The following is a 13420-nucleotide window of genomic DNA, read 5'->3' as shown; positions in this document are numbered from 1 at the left end:
AATTGGTGTAGAATACTTTTATCAATAGAAAGAATATCTTACATTTAATTTGCATAAATATCTCCTGAATGAATTTTTCATTCAAATTGGGATATTTTTCAATCACTTCTTATATTTCGTAGAGTTCTTTCCTCACCTTAGTTAGGCCTAGTATGATTAAAATTTCATGATACATAAGCTATTTTTGGTAGCCTTATTCCCATACCTTATATGAAACAGTAATGATATAGAAAAAACGAATAGTAATGAGATAGAACAAAAGAAGAGTAAAATGTTTTTAAAACTGAAATATATGTACAAAAATAATCATTTGTTCAATACGGTTTCATGTTCGCATGAATCCAGGACATGTAATGAGTCACTCTGGTATATACTCCAGGATAGCCAGGCTCTGCGCATTTGTATCCTAAAGATACTATTCCTACCACGGTCCAATGATCATCTTGTGTTTTCAGCATAAGTGGACCGCCGGAATCACCCTGTAAGATTACAAACAAATCATTGAAGAAATGAATTGCAGAATTTTCCCAAATTGAAACAAATATATGTGTAATTTTATTTTCAAAATACTTAATTGATCAAATGAAATTTGAATCATTTTAAATCCTTTTCTTGACTTATTTCTTGTTTTGAAGGATGTTATTTTGTAATCTATTTTTCACCCATATATAACTTTAGAGTTTTGAAATTTCATACATTTGATATTCTCAATAATAATATAACTATTCCGACATTTTCAACAATTAATTACAGATCATTGATGAATTTAATCATTTCAATTGGTGCCATCTGGTTGTGACACTCAGAAGAAATTGATCTCAGAATTCCATAATATTTATATCAATAAACAGTAAATTATAAACCAAATGGTTGAAAGATATTAAAATTAAAAAGACCGTCTTTTAGAGCTTTTATAAAAAGTACTTTTTAAATTTATTCCTAATTTAGTTCTCAAGTTTATGTCTAATTTGCTTGGAAAATTATAAATTTGTGAGAAACAGCAAAAAATGTTTTCTGGCAATACGCAGAATAACATACTAGAGATTTTTAAGAACAATATAATTTTTGTTTTCTGTAATAGTTGTATCCTTTCATCTACATTATATTGTATTTGGTTACCAAACATCGTGATTTAAAATACTTTGTGTGCCAACTTTGAATTATACATTTCATATCAGATTTCATTTAATTTTCACTCATACTAAGTATTGATCTATCAAATGTTAATATGGATATAAAGTATTGGTGTATTGACCATTTACTAAAATTCATTAATCTAGGCTGCCATATTTTTGAGTAATAAGGTTCACGTGTATAAGAATAGAATCTTACACCCTTTGCCAAATTTTATCCATAAATCTGGTTGCTTTGGTGAATTATAATGCTCCCATTGAACGGACAAACAAAAAAAAAATTGGTTGATAAATTTCCTCTAGAATTTATAATAGATAGTAATTTTTTTTAATTTATTTAATTTTTATTAAAAATACATTTATTTAATCTTCAATTTTGTTTTAAAGATCCCATGCCAACTTTTTTAATTGTTGCATTTTAGAATTATTAAGTCCATATCCAGCCAGCTAGTTAGGCTTAACTCCAAACTGATTTTATCTTACATTATCGTAGCATTTCTTTAAAATATACTAAATTATAATGTTTTTTTTTGGCAATTTTAAAGTACTGCACGATTGTATCTTTGAAAGTACTGCAAATTTTTACATTTGAGCATTACTGTATCTGAGTTTTTCCCAAAGTTAACTTGCAATGAGTATTGGGAAAAATCCAAAACATTGATATATTTTATAACAGTAAAAAAATTACATAGAAAACATGAATGTTAAAGGTAATTTAGCCCACAGATTGCTATGAAATGGGTAGAATTTAAATTCTTTACATTGAATTTTAAGTTCTTTGAAAAAAGTATCATTGAAGTATCATTTCGAAAAACGCAACCAAAAACGAAATGGCGAACTTCTTCTTTAGGACAAGATACACTAACAGGTTTGCATGTACTTGTGACCAAATCGGTTTTTCCTACGGAATATATCTGAATGAAAAACAAATTGATTGAATTTTCGCGTGTCTTATCTCTTATTGCCTTGCATCGATTAGTTTCGCCAATTACTTGTTGCCATACCACTCCACAGACGAGAGCGATTTTGTGAATATAATGCATGCTTTTAGTTCATTTCCAAAGTAGCATACATAGACACTGAGTAGATACTTCATGTGATACTATTTTATTGATTTGTTGGTACTTACGAATGCTACGATTGATTCTTTCATGTGAAAGGCGAATTTGGGTAGTTCTCTTCGAACGAATACATGCGAATACGATTTATTCTTGAAATTAGTAAGTTCCGTTGCCATGGTTGGCAATGTTTGACTTTTGGAAACATTAATGTCTTTCCAAAAGAACTATTTATTTATTTATTTTCACATTTTTAATTCACATGATCTGTTTCATGTTTGTAGAGATGCAGTTTTGTTATCGATTTGTTGGTTCAGTTATTGCTGTGTTAAAGTTCTTTTATTTGTACAGATATATTTTTCGATGCTGTTAAGAGGTTATTTTCAGAACTTAATATTTAGTTAATCGATAAATTTTAAATAAAATTTATTCAAAATGACTGGCGCCATCTAGTGGTCACTTTGAGAAACGATTAATTGTAAATATTCACAATATTTATATTATTGAAATAGAACATATATTTTAGAGTGAAATGTAGAAAGCAATAAAAAAACCTGCTTTTATCAGTATATCAAAATATATGTAATATTTTTTTAATTCCAAAATATGATGTATAAGATAAGATCTTGAAAGCGTGAAATTTTAAATGCAATACCATAAGGGCACTAAGACTTTTGATGGAATTTTAAAATTAAAATATTTTACAAACATCATGAAGCTTTCAAGAGCATCTCTATCAACATATCACATTTTCCTGGTTTTGTTTTTATATTATTCGTTTCTATAAAATATTATTTTCAATATTATAACGTAAAAACCAGTGGAAATGGTCACTCCCAGAACTTTTATGCCTTCTCTTTTATAAAGGTAATATTTTTAATTCGGTTGTCTTAAACATACAAAAATTGCAACGCCAAGAAAAAATATCTAAATTCAATTAGTTTCAGTAACAACATTTTTTATAATTTATCTGAAGGATAAAAGAATATATCATTTTTTTTCTATTTCTAAAAACTGATTTCAATTAAATAGAAGACGAATCCATTCAATGTTGCCTAAAATTGATTACTTATGAAAGCTTTAAGTAGAAATAAAGTAGAAAGCTTTAAGTAAAAATAAAGTAGAAATCTTTAAGTAGAAATAAAGTAGAAAGCTTTAAGTAGAAATAAAGTAGAAAGCTTTAAGTAGAAATAAAGTAGAAAGCTTTAAGTATAAATAAAGTAGAAAGCTTTAAGTAGAAATAAAGTAGAAAGCTTTAAGTAGAAATAAAGTAGAAATCTTTAAGTAGAAATAAAGTAGAAAGCTTTAAGTAGAAATAAAGTAGAAATCTTTAAGTAGAAATAAAGTAGAAAGCTGTAAGTAGAAATAAAGTAGAAAGCTGTAAGTAGAAATAAAGAAGAAGCTTTAAGTAGAAATAAACTATTAGTCAATTCTTTAAAAGTTCACCGAGGAAATTTGATTTATCTAACATTTTGAGTTGACGGAACAGAGATTCACCGTATTTTTTAAATCTCCAGCGTTTCACATAAATACAGAATTTTTGTTTGGAAATGTGTTTTTGGAACTCAGGGTAGTCTAAAACATGGAGATTCGTCAAAATCTGGAGTTTGAATTTTTTGACGATTACAATATTTTCTCTATACTACGTATACACGAAAGTAAAAATATTTTATTTAAGTTAAGATTATGTTTTTCTTATCTTTTATTCAATTAGGAAATAAAAATACCCTTTCCTTCAACCTAATTGCTTGTACAATACCTGTTGCTTAACTGATTGCTTCGGGACTTAATAATTTTGATAACATAATCAATTCGTAACAATAACAGAAATAAGAAACAATCAACTTACATAAAGGGAAAAGAATAAAAAAACTTTTTTCAAGGCAATCTATAATCTGTTTAAAAAATGCAATTAAAAATTAATTAATTATTTTATGCCCAGTTATTCCTAAACGGTTCACTTATAAACTGTCCGTTATAGTATTATTCTTTTAAAATTTGGCAAACGATAATTTCTGGTTTCAAAATATCAAGTGCATGGCTCATTTCGATTTTCATTTGAGAGTTTCTACAACACATTCGTTCCTGTCGAACCCATCCATGTTTATTGCTTAGTTTTGCTCGTAAAAAGCTGGTGATTTTTCATTTTTATGAAAAAGCCATGAAATTATGATGCAGGTTATATTGATTAATTTTAGGTAAACTTTTATACCGGTTAAGAATTTCAATTTTATCATTAAGTCTTAACCCTTTAAAGGGCCATTTTTTTTAGTCGTATTATGTTAAAATATTTTTAGGTTTGAAATTAGAATAAGAAAAGGGATTCATTTAGCTTATTAGATAAATTTAATTTGATTAATTAATAATTAAGTGACAAACCAAGACACATCATTTTGTGTGAGATAAAGAACTGAAGCATCTAAGTTTCTGTCTTTCTAAAAAAAATTGTCAGCACTTATGCCAACCTACATAATTTCATACAAAGATTGATAAATTTGGTGGGAAGCATACTTCCCACGGCCTTATAAAGGGTTAAATAATTATTTTTATTCAGTTTATTTTCATATTTTAATTGCATGCAATAATTATTTATGTTTGTCCAACAGAGTTCAAACCAGATCTGAGGATTTAGCTATAGGTTTCAATCAATCCAGATCAGTTTAGTTCAGCCAAAAGAATGTGTACCCTATCTCATGGGAAAGAATAACTCCCAGATGTTTTCTTACAAGAGATGTAAGCAATTCTACGAACTCATTTATGCAGGCTGGTTGAAAATATAGAGCTGGTCAGTTCTCTATTTCAAAACTGTTACGAATAAACCACTAATGCATATTTATTATTAACAGAGATTAAAAAAAGATTTGGAATACTTTCTATCTTGTTATAGTAATTTCCCATTTTGATTTTATATTTATAATTACTTGAATGATATTAATTAATTTGATTGATTAAATTGTATTTCATTTGATAAGTCCTGTAAAGTAATATCTTTAAATGTTCTATTTGAAATTCATAATTTCTTCATGATATATCCATCATTTATTTACAGATATGGATATCAAGAACTAAAAATTATAGGTAATTTTTCAGGAATTTTTTTTAAATTAAATCATTTTTTCCATGATATTAACTAGCATACTAAACGAATATTATTATGTATATTTGAATATGTCGGTTCGACATCCAATTTTTTGATAATATAAAGCGAATGATAACACTAATCGCGATTACATAGCGGCGTCCACCGTATAACTTAAGAATTAAAAGCAAGCTACAGACTATTCCATAAACCAGTGATTAATACTTTGGTCGAAATCTCTGGTGGGAAAATTTTTCGTCAGCGAAGAGCAATGGCTATCCAAAACTTGAACAACTCATTTTTGAGTAGCAGATTGCTGTGTTCATATGCATAAGACAACGAAATTGCAAAAATCAATTGGAGTTCGTGCAAACTATATATTTTTTCTTTATTACTTCATACCAGCAATGCTTGATGCCGTGACACGAACTGAACTATAAATAGGTATTTTCTGTCACTCCTGTGAAGAAAACGCCACATGGAGCCAAGGCGCAAACTTCCTAAGTAATTGTAACAAGGCATATCGTGTGACTGTTCATTATTATAAGAAAGACTTTTCAAGAACTTAGTTGCGAATCTTATAAAAAGTCTTTAGATATATCAATCAAGGTCAACCGAGAGGAGTGGTCAGGAAGTCCACCTGTCCGGAGTAAAATATATTTCTTATTTTCAACAATATTTATTAATCGAATAAAGATAGACCTGGCATAGCTAGAAATACATTTCATTTACTTTCTTCAATCTTTCATGAAGTGGACAAGGGACAGGAGGAAAGGAAAGAAACTTATGAGATTATTAATAAGGGTGAGGACACAGGTTCGAAAATTGATTTTATGCAATTAGAAAATATTAATTTAAATATATTAATATAAGCTATTTGTAAACTGATCACTTATTTTTAATAATTTTGAAAAATTAAAAAGAAAAGAAAAAGACATGTCCAGGATTGCTCTCTGATCTCCTGAAGTAGTTACATGGACGATTATATCATTGGGCTGCTGAATACAGAGACAAGTTATTAGCATACAGGGTTCTTTAAAATGTATGTTCTAACTTTCCAGGTCTATTAAAAGAAAGCAAAACAAAGTACAACCTTGTTGACCATCGGAAATTAAAATAACATTTGAAAGTTTAAATTTAATGCAATTGTAAGTGTTCAATGTGATCTCTTACAGGCTGCAAAGAGACAATAACTCGCCCTACAATTTTTTTGCATACATGGTGTGAAGCTTTGAAACTATGCAGGCATACATGTAAGGTGATACTTGATCTTTTCTGGGGTTACTTCAAACAACGAGTATTTACTCCTTTTCTGCCTACAGATGTTGACGAGTTTAAGGTAAACATATCTGCAGGCTTTCAAAGCATCATATCAGAAATGCTAAAAATTATGGGATGAGTAACTGTAACCGCCTTGACATTGTTCATAGTTTTAGTGGGACTTGCAATGAATACTTATAACTGTGTTGAATTTAAACTTTCAGTTGTTATTTTTAATAACCGATAAACAACAAAGTTGAATTTTGTCTTGTTTTCTTTTAATAACCCTCCTAAGTTGGGATGATATCATATCAATGCTGTTCGGCATTTTGTGCTAATAGAGAAAAGTTTGAGAGTCATTTTTTTTAATTGTCTGGTCATTGCGTTTTAATATTTTAATGAATGAACATCCTAAAGGTGTTCTCCCATTATACTAAATTTCATCCAGAATTCAATTTTCCATTCCATGGCCTCGTCTTGTAAGAAATCGTGAAAAGGATTGTATCTTGAAAGCATAGAGGAAGGCTAGATGTGTGAAGGCTTCCACATTAATTAGAGTCCACTCTTGGCAACCCTGTGTCTGTCATGAACCCAGTAAAGCGTTCTCATCTGCGTTAAGTAACGAACTGACGATTTTATTCCATTCAGTTATCTTAATAGTTTTTCTCATTGAATTCAGCTGAAGAATAGTCCAGAAAATGAAAGAGAAACAGTTTATGGGAAAATTTCATTAAGTTTCTCACTTGACAAGCATCTTTGCCTCCCTCCATGAGGCCAGCGCACATGACGTGGTCACTTCCTCTGGCCAAGAACACTGCCCCTCGGACTCTACGGTATGCAGCAGCACACTCCTCATTGGACACAATGGGAACGGACACGTGTTTCAAAACACGCGTGCCATCCGATCCTGGAGAAAAAATAAAGTTTTCACATCACAAACTAAATATTAGAAAAAATCTGAATGATGAAAAATTGTTTTAACATTTTGTCATTTGCAAAGAAGAATTACTTTTTGAAAAAAATATGTAAAACACCAAAATTTTTGAAAATTAAATTTGAAGTTAATATTTTGTCTCAATTACTATATATGAATACATTTTTTGATTGCCCAAACCAAGAGCCGAACATGCACTCAAGAACACTATTTAATGTCTTTAGGATCCAACTACCGATGAAGGAAATTGTTTTCAAATTTAATATTCTCCATTTTCTTTTCAGAAAATCGACCATTATCGGCTATCTGAAATTGTAAAACAACATTTTTTAGCGTAATTTAGCTTCTTTGGATCCATGAATTCGGACAATTAAGCGATTACTTATAGGCGTGTTTTTTCCTATGAAGTTAAATTTTTAAAAGTAATACAGATATCGATTTAAAATTCTTATCAGATGTTTGTGTCTGTGCGATATATACATATTAGAAATTACAAAAACTTATGCTCAAATAAAAAAAAATTAATTAAAAATATTTTTTTTTTAAATGTACGTATTTTTAAATTTACTCCTGATCGAATTAAGCTATCTTGATATTCAAGACATCCTTTTATAAGTTTCTCTAATGCTTATAACTTTCTTCCTTAAATTTTTCTTCTAATACTCGTACTAATAGTATTTTATTTAAACTTGAAAAAACAACGCCCCCCCCCCCGCATTTGATCTGTCAACTGGAAGCAAATGTAGGTCTTTAAATACTAAAGTTGCAATGCATGCATTTTTCTATGTTAAGTTACATTTCGAATAGACTGCAAAAATATTAAAGTAATTCTTGAAAGGGTCCAATACAGTTGCACATGATAGAATACAAAATTTGGCAAGTATAATCCAGAGCTTTGGAATGTTTGTCTTTGGAACTTATTAATTTTTCTTTAAATTTAAATTATTAACAAGTAATATGTTTTAACTGTGTCAGAAGTGCATACTAAACCTTGTCTACTGATACCTTTTTTCGCACAATAAGTTTAGCATTCGATGGCAATATAAAATAATATAAATAAGTATAATTTTAGTTACGTATGTATCTTCTATTAAATAATCAAACCGAATTTAACCATATTTATTACATATTTACACTTATTATTTAAGACAAATTAAAGAATACGATCCATTTTTCAAAACAACAAAAGTTAATTAAATATTCGATTAATCAGAAACCGAGAATTGAGACTTAACCGAGAATTCTAAATTGATTTACGGCGTATAACGTTTTGAATTTCTCAGCGTTCTTTGAAGGAACTAATTTAAGGTGTATGTACACACTTGAAACTTCGAAAATCGTTCAAAATATCGAATATTTTTTTATTGCTTAATAATATTCTCTGATTCTTTAGCTTTCAGATGATACCAAGATGTTGTCAATATTCGAAATATTACTCGAGTTATAATTATTTTTCTTTAGGGGCTTTCATTAAAAACTCTAGTTACGGTGTTCTTAAAACTTATTTTATGAAGAATGATATTTTTCCACTATGTGGCTTCCTTCAAAAAATCATAACTCAACAAGAAATGAACCAAATACAGTTAATTATATATCAAAATAATCTGTATGAAATAGCGGAGGTTTTGTGCCTCAATCAAAGTTATATTTATAGAAATAAATTTTTGATAGCTGTTTAAAAGTTAAAATTACAGAAAAAATCTCGCTTTTTCTATTCATCGTTCATGAAAAAATCACTTAAAAAAAACTATACATTTTTATAACTTGCTTGAGGCAGACAACATGAAGACTCAGATTAGGCATCATTTCCAACTAGAATTGTGTGTCTGTACAAATTAGAATTTAAGATATCTGTTTCAAAAAAATAGGCTAATTAGCTCATTAAATATTATTTAATTAATTAATAATTAGTGTAATGTGGTTTTTTCTCGCAGAAATGAGTTTAAACATATATTAACAACCTACTGCGAAAAAACTGGATTTTTAAAGTTAAAATTAAGAAAAAAAATCTTCAAGTGTGTACGTACACCTTAAACTGTAGAAGTCAATTGAAGAATTTTTTTTCTGGGTTTTATCAAATGTAAGTAATATTTGGTTTGTGTCGTCTTACTTAAAGTCCATTCAATTCATAAACACGTACAAAATGTAACAATATTTACTTTTTTTTTAGACTTTTACTAAATCAGATTTCATACTCTGAAAGTGAAAAACTCGATGCACTTATAGAATTGAATCACAAAAATCGACTCTTTTGGAATATAATCGAAGAATAAAGAATTCTTCGAACACTTACGGAAGGAGGTGTCTCCCCATCCAGCGACGACTGCCATCCTACCAACAAAGTTCTCGTGCAGCATTTCCCTGAAGGGCAGGCAGATGGGTGCTATCTTGTCCGTGATGTAGACCTCGCTGGAGAGTCGCACCAGTGCGATGTCGTTGAAGAACTCCGATCCGCTGTGGTTATTGTGAAGGACTAGATTGGACACTGCATACTCCTCGCCGCTGCTCAGAGAGTGAGATCCCAGACGGACAACATAGGCCGAAGCTGGTCTGTAAAAGAAGACACATTATAAGCATTCATTGACGCTTTTGAGTTTTACAGCACTCCAGTCTAAAATAATGTCTTCATAAGAATATATAAGAAGTATTGATGAAGTGAAAGCTATGCCGTAATCCCTTATTCCAAGATATGTGGTCAAAGTGAAACTTTTAAGCGATTTGTGATAAATTAAAGTAAGAAAAAAAAATTTCGTTTCGAAGCACGGAATCTCTCCTCTCCTATACCCGAGTATATAACTCACAATCCCGATATTTTTTTTATATTGAAGTTTTATACAGTATAAGTAAATTAGAAACTCAAAAGGAGTACGTTCTTGCTGATTATGTAAAACAAGATTTTAGAGTGTTTGATGAAACTGAACAACAGACATCAGACTGCTTTATTAGAGACCATAGATTGCTATAAGTGCAAACCAAACAAGATATATACTTTTAATGATCGTAGTTGAGAAACTATTGTTTTCCACAATTGTTTTAGAGAGAGAAATTTGAATATGTTAAATATAATTATAATAAATCTCTTTAATTTATTGTGATTCTTAATTCAGCATTTTTCTATTGGTGTAATCTTTTTAGTGTACTCTCTGTAATAATTTCATTCACCCTTTAAGGGTACGCGTAACAAAGGTTGAGAACTGCTGCCTTAATTGCTGAAATATTTCAATAGATAATTGACAACTAATGTGAATGCATAACTCTGAAACACTTTCTATTAAGCTTAATATGCTTCATACAGCAGAATTACACAAGAAAATTGAAAAAAGGATCATTAGAAAATAACTCTGCAATTAGTGTTAAGGGCATGGCAAAGATTTTTAACTGTTTCACGCTGGAAGGAGAAATTCCTCACATTATCACTGGGAGAGTTGAAAATGTAAATACTTTATAGTAATTGGAAAGAATTATTTATTAAATAAATATTAGATGTGCTCTAACTGTGGAGTAAAACATGGTGCAAGGATCAGTTGTATATTGTGTATAATTTGCAAGAAAAACATATTTCTCTTTTTTTCATCAAGCAACGAGACTTTCGGCAAAATAATACTAAAGAGTTATTCAAAAAAAATCGAAAATGATCGTTAGATTATTAGTTTACAAGTAATGTTAGGGTCATAATAATTTATTTTTTAATTTTACTCTGCAAAAAGGACGAAATTCATATCCTGTACATAGTTAACTGTCAGCCCACAATTACGGAACGACTTTTTTATTGCATTTCATGTGTAATAAATCGTAAACTCATGTCGCTGCTGTAGAAGATTGTTCGATTGGTAAGATTAATTAGCGCCTGAATACAATATACAAATAGAGTCTTCTGTATGATGTCAGTAAAAAAAGATGAACACGATGTCTGCCGTTTTAGGCAGTCAAATCATCTCATATGGCGACGATAAACAAGCGGGATTCATTTACTGAAAGTGTTAAAGACTCAAATACTTTAAAATTAATTGACGAGAACCATTTATTAGACAAATATTAGGCATTTATTAAATAAACATTAAATGATGCAATTATCAGTTCATGTTGCGAATTATTTGCAAGAAAAACTTGTTTTTCTTTCCTGTTCAGGCAATGTGGGCTTATACGAGATATTTTAAGGAATTATGGAAATCATCGGTTGCTTCAAACAGTTTAAAACGACGAGACCCATCTCAAACAACTCCATTATCTTTATTACTGATATTAATCTGGTATTTGATCAATTAGTTAACCCTTTTCATAACGTGAATTTGTTTTTAACTCGATAGTACTTAGAGTATGAATATTAACTGCAAAATTAAGTGATGTGACATAAACATTCAAAAATCATCTGAAACGCTCTATGGAATTAATCGCTGGACATAGAACTGCCAAATTTATTTGAAGTTAGCTCGTCTTTAAGTAATATTAAGAAAATTCTTTTTAAATTTTAATTTGATTTTTGCTTAGTTAAAAAATTAAGGAAAATGTTAGAAATACCTTCAATAACTTCGAAGTACACAAAAAAATTTTAACACCATTTTAAATTTTACAAAATTAATTTTTCAATTAATGGTATCAATTTTTTTTCAGTACTATTTTCTTCAAATCTAATACATTCAAAAATATTTTTGAAGTATGTTTTAGAAAAATAACTTATTATTTTAGGTACAGACTTTATACATACATGTTCTTGGCGACCAAAATAATTTATTTTGGTCGTCAAGTTCTTATTTATGCTACGCTGCTAATATAATTAAGATATTTTTTAATTAATATAAAGGCAAAAGACTCATGCCTAAAAGTATATCTCGTTACAACGCTTCGGTCCGAAAATGGAAATCTCCTACAATTTTCTTTAGAAAAATTTAGATTTAAATCCTAAATTAAATATTTTTATAAATAAATCCTTGGGAAGCATATTGCTAATAATACATTTTAAATACATCCTTCGAATTAGCTAATGTCTACATAAGATTAAATCATTTCATAACACTATGAAATATATTGCTGAGCAATAATATTTTGCTCGATGGTTTAAACTTTTTTTTCGTATGGAGTATAAAAAAGAAGATCCAGTTACCTCTATGAGACCTTCGATATTCTTTTCACTTCAACGTCAGATAAAGCCACGATGTTTGTCAAACAAATAAGATTTCCAAGAATTCTTTGCCATAGATCAACATGATGATTAATTTTGACAGCAAATTTATTCCTTAAGGTCAGATAGAACCTTTTAACGCTGATTTACATGCAGATCATGCATCTTTCAATTGTCGCTAAGCTCTTCGACCGGTTAGACCCGTTTTTTTTTTCTTGACAATTTAAAAGTTTCTAATGTTCTGGTATTTAACCGTAGTTCTTTTTTGTTAGCAATAAAGAGAGACAACAATAGTAAAAAAGTGAGATACTTTCGAAGTTTGAAAAATATGAATCAGTTTACGCATTACGTAAAACATTCATATTTCTTTATAATTTATATTGCATACAACATTATATACTAAGCTACCTACAATTTACATGTTTAACCTTGAAAATTTGAAATTTTTTTCCTTCGTTTTAGTGTTTAGATGAAATTAATAAAGCATAATTTTCGTGCGATCATAAATATTTATAGATTAAATATTTATGATCGCACGAAAATTATGCTTTATTAATTTCATCTAAACACTAAAACGACGGAAAAAATTTAAATATTTAATTTATTTAATTAATATTTTTAAAAAATTAAATATTAATTTCAAAATATTTCAAAATGGATTATTTGGGCCACGCGCCCATAAACAAAATCACTACATACCAATGCCACTGTTAAAACAATTAAAAATTCATTTTACAATGAACGAAACACGAAAATTATCGCAAGCTGGCATGTTCTATACTTTATTTTTTTAATTATAATTCAATTTTTTTAATTTAATTTGTTGAAAATTTGTCA

General features: G+C 29.1%; 1 protein-coding gene across 1 annotated transcript in view; it reads right to left on the bottom strand.

The window, feature by feature from the left end:
- Positions 1 to 262: 262 nt before the first annotated feature.
- LOC129971137 (serine protease Hayan-like) overlaps positions 263 to 13420 on the bottom strand; it is a 35839-nt gene continuing 22681 nt past the window's right edge. Inside the window, exons 7-9 of the mRNA XM_056084631.1 lie at positions 9758 to 10014; positions 7274 to 7437; positions 263 to 479 (exon numbers count right to left, since the gene is read on the bottom strand). Coding sequence (XP_055940606.1) covers positions 315 to 479; positions 7274 to 7437; positions 9758 to 10014 — 586 coding nt within the window. The 3' untranslated portion in view covers positions 263 to 314. The remainder of the gene's footprint in view (positions 480 to 7273; positions 7438 to 9757; positions 10015 to 13420) is intronic.

Source organism: Argiope bruennichi, chromosome 6, assembly GCF_947563725.1.
Source record: "Argiope bruennichi chromosome 6, qqArgBrue1.1, whole genome shotgun sequence".
NCBI lineage: Eukaryota > Metazoa > Arthropoda > Arachnida > Araneae > Araneidae > Argiope > Argiope bruennichi.
The sequence above is the reverse complement of the archived record's forward strand: the minus strand, read 5'-3'. Positions and strand labels throughout refer to the sequence as shown.